Below are 13,083 nucleotides of genomic sequence, written 5' to 3'. Positions count from 1 at the left end.
AAAATACAAAATTAGCCGGGCATGGTGGTGCACGCCTGTAATCCTAGTTACTCAGGAGCCTGAGGCAGGAGAATCATTTGAACCCAGGTGGCGGAGGTTGCGGTGAGCCGAGATCGCGCCATTGCACTACAGCCTGGGGGACAAGAGCGAAACTCCGTCTCAAAAACAAAACAAACAAAACAAAACAAAAAACTTCCTATAATATAAAGCAATGACTTTTACTTCAATCTATTTACTATTTTTATCAAATGATCCCAGCTTATATTTCTAGGTACTCCTATGCAGATCATAAGGTATTTCTTTTTTGGGATAAATATAAAGCAAAGTTTATGTTTGTACAAGGGGAGTTCAGAGTTCTCTGACTCTGCTAGTGCTGAATCCAGAGAAGTACTGTCATGTTCTAAAAAGCTTCAGGAAGGCTGGGCGCGGTGGCTCACGCCTGTAATCCCAACACTTTGGGAGGCTGAGGCGGGTGGATCACGAGGTCAGGAGATAGAGACCATCCTGGCTAACATGGTGAAACCCTGGCTGTACTAAAAATACAAAAAAAAAAAAAAAAAAAATTAGCCGGGCGTGGTGGTGGGTGCCTGTAGTCCCAGCTACTTGGGAGGCTGAGGCAGGAAAATGGTGTGAAACCAGGAGGCGGAGCTTGCAGTGAGCTGAGATCACGCCACTGCACTCCAACCTGGGCGACAGAGCAAGACTCTGCCTCAATTAAAAAAAAAAAAAAAATTCAAGAAAAAGAAAACTTGTATCAATTGGTTAACTGCATAAATCTTCTGAGAATGCAGTTACTATGTGCCTCCATGATGAGAAGTTAGTTCATGCTGACGAGAACTGAAGACTTAAAACCACCTAAGAAAGAGGTCAATCCATACTAATCATTCGTGAAGACAGGCAACACCTGAGAGCAATAGCAGGCTGACCTAATTTAATTAGATCGGATATATTTTCAATTGTTTCTCATGAAATCATAATCTTACCAGAAATACAGTTATTAAAGACAAGTATTGCAGATATTGAAGGATAATGTAGGGAGTATGTTGAAAGATACTGTTCCTATAAACTGTCAGGAAAAACTGGCCATTAATTTTACAGAAGTGAAAAATATGTAACAATAAAGTTGCAGAGCTGAGCTTTATTATCAGAATAACATCATTTCAGGATAGAATTGAGGGATTCTCGAAAATGCTTTTGATAATGGCATAAAACTCTGGAGTCTCAGAGCTGCATGCCTACTTATCTGTTCAAATATACCTGGAAAGGAAATACACAGAGGGTTCAGCAGAATAAGCAAGAAAGTTGACAAAAGAACCAAATGAAAATTCCTCATGTCAAAAGCACTTTAATGCCCTATCCTCCTTCAATCAAGAGATCAAAAGAAACGGCAAGTCCTGTACTTACAAAACCGATGAAAATCGCACTGTAATAATCAGTGAATGTAGAACTGCACAGATCTGTGTTTCCAACTTTTTCCACCATGATTGTACATCAAGGTAAAAAAAGATTCTTTTATACAAATCCAAGAAGAATGTGGACAGAGGTGGCAGCAAAACTGTCAAGGATGGTGCACGGACTTACGACTGCAGCTGAGACAGGACGTGGGGGAGGAGGGTAGAGTCTCGAGAAAGAGCCCTACGGAGAAGGTGGCTCAGTCGGTGGTCGATCTCCGGTACCAAAACCGCGCTCTGAAGTCATCGCTGCACGTCATGAAGCCGGGGTTGGTGGGGGAGTGCACTATGCAGCGTACAATATTGTTGTGCCCCAAAGACAGCAGGTTTCTCCGCTCGGCTGTCCTCGAGTCCCAGCAGCAAAGACTGATCGTCCTCTCGTCGGGCAGCAACACATAGTCCTCGGTGTGGTTAAACACAGCCTGTGTCCGGTGCACCTGGCGTCCACTTAAACCCGCGCCTGCCACAGAGACCAAGAGGGATAGCTTTCTAAGTCCACATCTTAGACCCTCAGAACGTTCTAGCATTCAATGTAAAAGCATTTTAAACCTGTTGCAGTGATACACCTTGTACACTTTCAGAAACTCTAAAAAAGTACAAAAAAGAAAATCAAACCAGGCACAGTGGCTCACGTCTGTAATCCCAGTACTTTGGGAGGCTGAGGAAGGAGGGCTGCTTGAGCCCAGGAGTTCAAGACCAGTCTGGGCAACAGGCAACAGAGCAAGAGCAAGACTGCATCAGGAAAAAAAAAAAAGGAGATCACCAGATCACCTGAAGCAATACTGTTACTGTCCTAATGTACTTCGAGGCATAAAAAAACACATTTTAAAAATACATATAAAATTGGTGCCACTATATTTTTCTATTATAGTTTTAACCAACTTTATGTTGAGTACATTTTTCCATGTTTTTTACTAGATGCAAAGTGCCTCATGTTTAGAAGCCCCATTACTTAACAATTCTTTTGTGTGTGATCTTTTTTTTTTTTTTAGACAGAGTCTCACTCTGTCGCCAGGCTGGAGTGCAGTGGCGTGATCTGGCTCACTGCAACCTCTGCCTCCTGGGTTCAAGCGATTCTCCCGCCTCAGCCTCCCAAGTAGCTGGGACTACAGGCGCACGCCACCACACCCAGCCAATTTTTGTATTTTTAGTAGAGACAGGGTTTCACCAGGTTGGCCAGGATGGTCTTTATCTCCTGACCTTGTGATCCACCTGCTTCGGCCTCCCAAAGTGCTGGGATTACAGGTGTGAGCCACCATGCCCCACCTACTTAACAATTCTTTTACTTCCTGACATTTAGTTTATATCAATTATAAGTAATGTTGTAATGAACATCCTTTGTACAGAAAGCTTTATTTCCTTAGGAGTAAATTCCTAGAAACAGAATTACTGAGACAAAGTATATGAATATCTACTTTCCAAAAGGAAGCCTTTTTATGACTATAAATTACACATTTTAATGTTTAAAAGTACCAAATAGAGTATAAAAAGGAAAATAAAAACTGCCTGATAATTGCACCCATCAGAGGTAACAGTCAATACTTTGGTGAATACTCTTTCGAAATATCTAAGTGTTATGTGCTCACTTGTAAATTCTCTCTCTTTTTTTTTTTTGAGATAGAGTCTTACTCTGTTGCCCAGGCTGGAGTGCAATGGTGTGATCTCGGCTCACTGCAACCTCCGCCTCCTGGGTTCAAGAGATTCTCCTGCCTCAGCCTCCTGAGTAGCTGGGATTACAGGCACACGCCACCACACTCAACTAATTTTTTTATTTTTAGTAGAGACGGGGTTTCACCATGTTGGCCAGGCTGGTCTCAAACTCCTGACCACAGATGATCTGCCCACCTTGGCCTCCCAAAGTGCTGGGATTACAGGTGTGGGCCACAGCCCCTGGCTTCATTTGTAACTTCTTTAAGTCAGAGCATTTGTCATATACTATTAATATTCAAGCATATGTAGTGCAGATCTGTAAAGACAGAATACAGCTTAGTGGATAAAAACACAAAGTCTGTGTGGTCAGATGTGGGTTCAACACTAATGTGACCCTGGGCAAATTACTTAACATCCCTCAGCCTTAATTTTCTCATCTGTTCCATGGAGTAGTTACAGAACCTACCCCATAAGGCTGTGAGGATTAAGAATAAGAGAATGCACAGGAGGCTCTGGAGTGCGAGTGCTCAGCCCATGTTAGCACGCATACTTATTTTTAAAGGTGTATGTTGTCCATGGATGCGTAACAGATTTCCTCAGTGCTTCTTATTGGACATCTATGCTGTTTCTAACTTTCAGCCACGCCAAATGATGATGGGACACACATCCTTTTATGGGCATGTGCATGTCTGCCCAATTACCTCTTTAGGTTGAATTTCTAAGAGTAGATATAGTGGGTCAAAAAGCGTGTATTTAACATTTTGATATGACACCAAACTGTGCTGAGATATTTTACCAGCTGACTCTGACCAACAAAATATGATTTCCCCAAATCTCTATCAATAGTAGATAATATAAATCTTTAAGACTCCTGAAATCTGATTAACAAAACCAGGTCCCCATATTCATTTCTTGGGTCTGCAGCAAGGCTGGCCACCTTTTCTTACATTTCCTGACCGTTTTTCTCTTCTGCAGCCCCCTGTCCTTTGGCTCCTTTTTTCTCGAGTTTGGACTCATCTTTTTCTGATTTGAGTTCTCTTTATAGATTAAGGATGTTAACTCAATGTCTAACATCTGTATATATGCTATAACTATTTTCCCCCAGTCCTGTATGTTATTTGTATTGTTTTTAATTTTTTGCATCCCAATTTCTAAAGTTTTGATAGTTTTTCCCTTTTCATCATTTCAAAAACCCTCTGAATTCTAACTAATTATTATTATTATCATTTTTTGAGACAGAGTCTTACTCTGTCGCCCAGGCTGGAGTACAGCAGCGCAATCTCGGCTCACTGCAACCTCCGCCTCCCAAGTTCAAGCTATTCTCCTGCCTCAGCCTCCTGAGTAGCTGGGACTACAGGTGCCGGCCACCAAGCCCAGCTAATTTTTGTATTTTTCGTAGAGACGGGGTTTCACCATATTGGCCAGGCTGGTCTCGAACTCCTGACCTTGTGATCTGCCCACCTCAGCCTCCCAAAGTGCTGGGATTACAGGTGTGAGCCACCGTGCCCGGCCCAAATTCTAATTATTAAAACTGGGAACAGAAATCTTAACATGCTGACATGACAGGGGCTTGACCTGTGAAATGAGAAAAAAGGAAAAGGGGAATCTGTGCATAAATTCAGCATAATTACATTTTTGAAAAACCACACTGCTATTCCCCACTAAAACAAGCCAATCAACCTCATACTATTATAAAACACCCAAAACATTCCTAGAGCAAATATATAAGCTCTTGTCAGTAGGCTGGTGTGTATCTGTCCAGATACAGCACACTCCTTAAAATAGTTATAACTTCTATAGGGGGAGTACTTTCACATTTACCCTGATCACTTTTGTATCTTCTTTTTGCAACAAACACAACTATTATAAAGTAGTTCTTTATAATAAATACTTTTCAGAACAACTTTATACAAGTGTTTCAATGAAGTCACCAAGAATTATGATAAAAATGGCTCTTCCTAAGATTTGCTAGTGGTATCAGAAGCCAGAAAGATGGCTGGGGAAGGGAACTTTGGTTACAATGAGACAAATCTAAGGCAAGTTATGCTGCCCCCTAGTGGGTCAGATGTCACTGACTCTTCAATGCAAACTTAAACACAGTCCAGTCCCTTCCAATACTGTTTTCTTGTGATTTTTTTTGAGTTATGCTCATGCCAATTTTAGTGTATGATACAAACTTATCTCACAATGGAAGAAACAATCAGAAATTTTCTGGAGGTTTTCTACCAAACAACAGTCTTTGCTGCTACAAGGAACAGAAGACAGTGTTTTAACATTCATTATCAAATAACCAGACTTGGGCCCTACGAGTGATAGGATAAATTTAAATAGATTTTATTATAAAAAGACTCCACAGGCACTACTGTTACCAATGAGACCAACATACATAAATGAGAATTCAATGGATGCAGTTTTTTTCTGTCTGCTGAGCCTACTTTATATCTGCATTCAGAATTAATGTGGTTTCCTTTGCGGGCTAGCTCTGCTCTCTTAGGAATGGGATAAGATCTTCCCTCTCAGCCATTCTTTCGTGAATGCATATATTAATAATACTGAGATCTACTATTGGAAACTTTTCTCTGGATTGCTTTCACATTTCTGTGGGAAGAGGGCAGGCCAGTCTACAGATGGATCACCAGGTTCTCAAATGTTACTTGCATGGAATCCAGCCCTAGTCCACAGTGTGAGGTGCTCAGAAGAGCAAAGAAAGCACAGTTCTATTTCCAAGTCGTGTAGCCTTGGCTAAATGACTTAACCTGTAAGTCTTGGTTTCCTCTTATCTAAGAAAGGGTAACATCTGCCTTGCTCAATGCATAGATATTGTATTGCTCTATTGTGAGGTCCTAAAAGAGAGTTCTGGAAAGTGTAAACACTACAGAAATGTTAAGTAACATCAACTTCTCACATACCCGTGTATCTGACCAGTGTTCGTCCTGTTGATATTTCCCAAAGTTTAGCTACAGAGTCTTTTCCACTTGAGAGAATGTATTTAGAATTTTTGGAAAAAATGGCAGAACAAACTTCAGCACCGTCATGTGCTTTCTCAAAAGTCGTGATGCATCGATTTGAAACACCATCCCATAATTTGATGCAGCCATCCTTGCTTCCAGTTACGTACATATTGGCACTAGAATTGTAATTAACGGAACATATAGCATCGGTGTGTTGATCTTGAGGATTGCAAGAGACAAAACATTGAAAGGTGTTGATATCATAAAGGCGAAGAGTAGGATGCTGAGTTCCGACAAGTATAAAGTCTCCAGAAGGATGAAAAGAGATGGAACGTAACATTTCAGCTTCCTGTTGGGACAGAGACATTAACACAAGTGACCAACTGGTGAACAATTAAATCCAGAGGAAATGTGGAAAATATCTGGCTGATGAAAAGAATCTATAAAACAATTATTAGATATTACACAGGTATCATAAGAAAAAAAGTGCTTTCTGGAACATATGAAAGTATTTTTTGAATAGATTTCCAAAACTAAATATTTACTGGTTATATTATTCCAAAAACTACAGAAGTGAGCTTCATTATTTACAAATGAACACCGAGTAAACTAAGGATGGAGTATTATCAGACAATGACACATTCATGCATGGTTAACTGAAGTACAACTTGTACCTAAGAGCTTCTTTAATTTGCTCTAGGGCTGCAAATATTGAGTGAAAAATTAAGTTTATTATTATTTTTTTCAGACAGGGTCTTGCTCTGTCGCCCAGGCTGGAGTGCAGCGGCATGGTCACAGCTCACTGCAGGCTCAACCTCCTGGGCTCAAATGATCATCCTTGCCTCCGCCTCCTGAGTAGCTGGGACTATCGGCGTGTGCCACCATGCCCAGCTGATTAAAAGAATTTTTTGTAGAGATGAGGTCTCACTACATTGCTCAGGCTGACCATAAACTTCTGGGCTCAAGTGATCCTCCTACTTTGGCTTCTCAAAGTGCTGGGATTACAGACATGAGCCACTGCAACCAGCCTAGTTTAATTATCAAACAGACAGAAGCCACAACTAAAACATTAGTATTTCTGCAACGCATATTCAAAATAGGGTACCGAATGTCACCTTGCCAGGAAATACTTAATACTTTCAAATGAAATTTTTTTTTTATTCCTCTAAGTTATATATTAGTGAAGCTGGTCATGTTTTGTTTATAACAGGGATCTACAACCTTTAGAGAGTGATATGGATTCCAAACCCTCCAAAGGGTCAGATTATAAACTCTGACCAGCCAGAGGGAGCAGGTACATGATAGCATGTGATCTATGTGCCAATAAAATCTGATCCATGTGCCATCGGGCATGCATCCTGGTCTGTATGCATCTTACAGGATGATCACCGAGACTACTTTTAAAAAGAGAATAGTTGTATAATAGCTCATTGTATTTAAGAAAAAATATAAAGCTCCTTTCTAAAGATTCCTACCTGAATGTATTTGAAGGCTCTTTTTGCTGATGGTTTGGAATAATCAAATAATTTAAGAGTATAATCCCTTGAACCAGAAGCCAGGATCTGTTCTGTTGGGTGGAAAGCGAGGCACGTGACTTCATCCACATGGTCATAAAGAGTTCGAATCACTGGGTGGTTTTCCATATTTTGTTGTGCGGTCTCATTCATCATGACCTAGACCAACAAGAAGAGACGCTCAAGGCACAGAATGTGTCTGAATCCAAGTGCACAATCCACAACTGTAGCAAACTAAAGCTGGTTTCAACCATACTCTCATTTTTCCAAAAATGAAAAACAGAAGGCAATCAATAAGTATGTGACTGGAATTTTTACCTCTATTGGCATGGCACTTTTGGCCAACATCCTCTCTGTGTCAAGTATCTTTATCGAAGCATCAGCAGACCCAGTAGCTATTAACTGTCCATCTCTACTATAGGTAGCTACACGGCATGGTCCTTTATGTGATGTGACATAGCATGTTTCGTACTCAGAAGCCTCTGGGGACATAGTCTGAACATCTGCATCAAATTCCAGGTCAATCCCTGTGCCAGGGGCAACAGTATCTGAACGACCAATTGCATACTGAACTGCGGTATCATCATTTTCCATTCCTGAAAGAAATCAAAATTAAGGGCGTAACAAAACAAGTGTTTTTTTTAAAAAGGCCAAGATAAAATTCTAGATCCAAACTGGAAAGATGCTCACCAGTGTCAACTTCCTATTTCTTGGAGTCGCGTGACACCTAATACTTTACAAAACTGTGTATTTTGCCCATGCTATTCAAAGTTCACCACGCTGTGAGGCCACATGGGTTGCTGGAAGGTTAGGCTCCAATAGACAAAGTCATTTCCCCAGGTTCTTGCCTCCAGAGTTTACTACTTTATCTATAACTACAGAAACTCAAAAAATAGCAGTTCTGTAGTTAAATTATCCATTTTTTTCCATTCCAAATTTTAATATTTTTAGGGTTGAGATATATTAGCAGCTCTGATGCTCGTTAAGTTAGCTCCACTGTTAACATGAATGCTAGTGAAATGTTTTTGAAATAAAGTTGTTATTTTAAAAAAACTGGTTTATCAAGAATATGCATTTAAAATTTATAAATAACTTGACAAATCAAATAATATGTTGATTAGTAGAGGAAAAATTAACACTATGGATAAACAAGAAAATAAAAATGACCTTGAATTTTACCACCCAGAGATAATAACTGCTAACGTATTGGTATAAATTCTTAGGGATCCTTCCCCATGCACGGCTGTTTTATTTTTCAAAACAGTAATAGAGCAATGCTGTGTAACATGTTGTGACTCACTTGTTCACTTAATCAAGCAGAACAAAAGTGTATCTTGGCTAATAAATATTCATCTATACAATTATGTTATAGTATTCACTTTTATGGATATTTAAAAATTTACAGCTAATTCCATGTTGTTGGCATTGCAGTTTGTCCATTTTATTTCCCCAGGAGAAATGCTCACAATTGGCACTGCCAAGTCAAAGGGTATTAACATGTTTGGTAATTCAATATTTTATTGAGTGCTTTCTATTATTAGCCAGGTAGGCTCCATGCTGAATAATACAAGGTCATGATCCTTACTCAACTTGTAGTCTTTTTTGACAAGGGGGCAGCAGTAGGTGGGAAGTGTGGAGGTAAGGATCCTATGGGAAACAGCCCAAATGATAAAGGAAATTTCAAAACAACCATTATAAAACAAATGGGATCGCTATGGCAGGGTAACTGGGAAAATGCACGAAAGGGTTGGATTATTTTAGGGCTTAAGAGAACTCAGATGACATTTGATGTAAAATCTGAAGGAAGTCAGTAATATGTCTGACAGAGTGTTCCAGATAATGTGTACAAAGACCCTCAGGCCAGAACCAGCTTAAGGTCTTCATAATCTGAACTTTGCTTACCCCTTACTTACTGAGCTACTTCCTGAACTCACACTGAACTACTTACTTACTGAAGTACCCGGCTCATACTAGGTACTGAAACAAAACAAGAATAATCTTGAAAAATTCTGCCATATGAAAACATCTAAAACCTTGCCATGGGACGTATGGATTTGTGTTCACAATCTACCTAGTTTGATGAGATGCAGGAGCTGCTCCGAGGGTGCACACACAGACTGAGGCTTGATTTCATTGATGAGGCCATTGGCGATGCTGATGTAGCCGTCATATAGCAGCTGGCTAATGATCAGCTTGTAGAGCTGCTGGCGGTCCTTCAAGCCCACTTTGGTTCTGTACATCTTGGAGAAAAGGAAGACAGTTTCCCTGCCAGCTGCAAAAATGGAAAATGGACGGTGAAGGGTACAGGCTCTAGTAAATCACAGAAGCAACATAGGACTCTTTGGTCAGACTTAATCTTGCAGGACTCAAATCCCATCTCTACTAGCTGCATTATCTTTGGTCAGTGACCTCATTTCTCTAAGCCTGAGGTTCTTCAGCTGTTAAGTTACTGGAAGTTAAACACAGTGGTGCATATAAAGCCCTGAGCACAGTGCCTGGCATACAGAAATTGTTCAAGTCATGTTAGCCAATGTTTACGGTACAATCTCTCACCAACTTTTCTTCTCCACCAAACTAGCTACCTATGATTTTTGTTCTTTATTGCTATCCCAGAATCTTCCATTTCTTCTGTTAATTAAACATTGACTGGTACCTGCAATATGCAAGACAGCTGCTATTTTGTCAAGACCTAGACTGCTGGTTCCACTAGCTGAGCTGTATGTTTACTAATCTTTTATGTTCATTCTCAAAACCTGTTTTAAGGCAACTGAGCTTGTTACTGTAATTATATAATCTAATTAGACAGTAAATCAAAATATGAAGCAAAAAAAGCAACTGTACTACAAAAACTCAACCGAGTTAAATGCGTTAGAAAGGCTCAAAGGTGAGCTGCCCAATAAAATATTGCCAATCAAGGTCAAAACAATAAAAATGAAAAAAAAAAAAAAACCAGTAAAAATCTGGAAGGATTGTGCATGCACTGACTTACAAGTGTCTAAGTTTTCCTTCAGTCTTAAGAGACAAAAAACTGTAAATGGTTTCTGGCTTATTCAAAAAAGAACTCCAACTGTTGAACATGGTAATTTGCTTACCAAAAATCAATGCCTTTATGTATGTGTATGTTTGGACCAAGATTAAAAGGCTACAGGTGTCTGGGGACAGCAATAAAGAATAAAAGTGACCTCAGAGCCTGATTTCTTTTTTCTTTTTGAGACGGAGTCTCGCTCTGTCACCCAGGCTGGAGGGCAGTGGTGCGATCTCGGCTCACTGCAACCTCCGCCTCCTGGGTTCAAGCTATTCTCCTGTCTCAGCCTCCCGAGTAGCTAAGACTACAGGCGCCCGCCACCACACCAGGCTAATTTTTGTATTTTTAGTAGAGACGGGGTTTCACCATATTGGCCAGGCTGGTCTCGAAACTCCTGACCTTAGGTGATCTGCCTGCCTCCGCCTCCCAAAGTGCTGGGATTACGGGCGCGAGCCACTGCGCCTGGCCCAGAGCCTGATTTCTTACACACTGTATGACACTGATGGTGTTAATAATAACCAATAACATTAAGCACTTCCTGCATGCCAGATACCGTCATGCTAAGGACTTTGTAAGCATCAGTTCACTGAATAAAATCATTCAATGTATTCAAGTATATGAAGTAGTACATGAACATAGTAGGTCTATGCTTGAGTAGAAAATCCTGGGACAGAAATAAAGATGATGAAATGGGTTCAAGGAGGTCAGGACACCTACTCAAGGTAAAAAGTGGCTGAGTTACTTGTCCAAGGTTAAAGCACACCAGAATTGCCAACTCCAGATCCCTGAGCTTAACCACTGAAGGAGTTCAGGAAATGCCAGCCCAAAACGAGATGCTTTGGCGGGCTGATTACCTTGAACTGTGGGCACCTGGAGAACAGCAGGCGGGAAGAGGCTTTCCCTGTGCTTTCCTTACCTGCCTAAAGTCTGACCCTCCAAAAATACAATTGTCACGAATCCTTATAAACCAGGGAAGATTAACTCGGATCACATGAGAGATTAGAGGCTGACACCACCCAGAAGATCACCTATTCTGTCTGCATAACAAACTTGATTCACCATACATTTCCTCCGTTCACCGTCCCATAACTTGTGTTAGAGCTGCTCCCCGCCCCCCGCCCCCAATCCTCTATTCATTCCTTTCAGTAGCTCAGGATGCCATGTAGGCTTTAATCATCTGACTTCAACTTCTTAGTCTCGTATTTTGTGGGACTCCTGTGACGTAATTAAATATCGTTTTTCTCCCATGGACAATGTTCAGTTACCCGAAAAAAATGGGAGATTCTTAAGTACCAATAAAGAATGAAAATCACAAGTGGGTAGTCTGGCAAAGAAAAGTTGATGAGAGATTCTACTGCTAATGTTGGGTTAATATGACTCGAATAATTTCCGTATGCCAGCTCAATGCTTTACATGCACATCCTGTTTACCCTGCAGTAATCTGTTAATTCGTCTTATGTGAATTTAACTCTTAGTCCTAATAAGGTACCTGGAAGGATGGAGGGAAGCCATTTTTGGCTCCCCTACACCACTGTTCTATCCGGTCTCTTCACTTCTGCTGAGCACATCCCGGGTGTACATACACACACACACACACACACACACACATGTGTGTATATATATGTGTATGTGTGTGTGTGTGTATGTCTGTGTGTATATATATATATATATATATATATATATATATATATATATATATATATTTTAAGTGGCCCAGCCCTAACTTCTCAACTCCCACAGAACGTTCACTCGCCAGGTAAACAGAAGCCTAATTATCCCCAATTTGCAGGTGAGCACACGAGGACAAGAACCCGATCCAGGACCGGATACATCGCAGTTGGAAAGGCTAGAACACAGACGCCCCCTCACTATATGCGCCGCGACCATCTGGATGCAGAGGCGAACTAAGGACTGGGTGGGAATGGAAGCGAGGCCCTTCGAGAAGAGGAGGGGGTGCAGGCCAAGCCGGGCAACTTAGGAAACACAAAGTAGAGGCGCATGCCACCTTGCTAACTCTCGACTTTTCCAGTCTCGCCCCAGTCGTTTCTGTGGTTTTCTCTAAACGCCCCAGCCGACCGCACCAGCTACTCTCCCCGTGCCCCAGTACCAGCTGGTCCGGTTCTCTCGGTATCCCGCTCTCTCCTGGAAAAATGGAGGCGCGAATCCTGCCCAATCTACCGCTCCGAGCGCACGTTCACTGCGCACGCTGAAAGGGCGCCAAGCCGACCGCTGCGCTATCGATCGGTCCCACGCTCTCTTGCTTTTCTCGCCATCTTACTTACTGGCACGTTCAAAGGTTAGTTCACCTCCTCGGACTTTATCTCCAATGCGTCAAGCTTGACGTCAAGGGGCTGTTGCCTCACCGATAAATGGCCGACCGCGGAGAGCCCCCTGGGGCTGGGACTGCCACGGGTCTGGCTGGCCGTTGGCTCCACCACTTCCGGGGTCTTAGGGAGCAAGTGCGCCTGCGCGCGATGTGCGCCCTTAAACGC

General features: G+C 41.6%; 1 protein-coding gene across 4 annotated transcripts; it reads right to left on the bottom strand.

Moving 5' to 3' along the window:
- Positions 1-1,118: 1,118 nt before the first annotated feature.
- CSTF1 (cleavage stimulation factor subunit 1) lies at positions 1,119-13,060 on the bottom strand. Of its 4 annotated transcripts, none has more exons than XM_003806147.5 (6): positions 12,874-13,060; positions 9,638-9,838; positions 7,885-8,162; positions 7,528-7,725; positions 6,011-6,401; positions 1,119-1,911 (listed from the first exon to the last, which is right to left on the bottom strand). In XM_003806147.5, the coding sequence occupies exons 2-6, from the start codon at positions 9,804-9,806 to the stop codon at positions 1,652-1,654; spliced, it is 1,296 nt and encodes a 431-aa protein (XP_003806195.1). In that variant the 5' UTR covers positions 9,807-9,838; positions 12,874-13,060; the 3' UTR covers positions 1,119-1,651. The 4 variants fall into 4 exon arrangements, with proteins under 4 accessions (XP_003806195.1, XP_003806194.1, XP_063457159.1 ...); XM_003806146.6 differs by having other exon boundaries at positions 12,699-13,033; XM_063601089.1 differs by having other exon boundaries at positions 12,955-13,027.
- Between the last annotated feature and the right edge of the window lie 23 nt (positions 13,061-13,083).

Source organism: Pan paniscus, chromosome 21, assembly GCF_029289425.2.
Source record: "Pan paniscus chromosome 21, NHGRI_mPanPan1-v2.0_pri, whole genome shotgun sequence".
NCBI lineage: Eukaryota > Metazoa > Chordata > Mammalia > Primates > Hominidae > Pan > Pan paniscus.
The sequence above is the reverse complement of the archived record's forward strand: the minus strand, read 5'-3'. Positions and strand labels throughout refer to the sequence as shown.

Coding starts and splice junctions, on each gene's coding strand:
- CSTF1 (XM_003806147.5), bottom strand. CDS start 9,806: ATGTACAGAACCAAAGTGGGCTTGAAGGACCGCCAGCAGCTCTACAAG. Junction 7,726..7,884: donor AAAGTGCCATGCCAATAGAG/GTAAAAATTCCA, acceptor TTGTTGGTCTAG/GTCATGATGAATGAGACCGC. Junction 1,912..6,010: donor AACACTGGTCAGATACACGG/GTATGTGAGAAG, acceptor TCTCTGTGGCAG/GCGCGGGTTTAAGTGGACGC.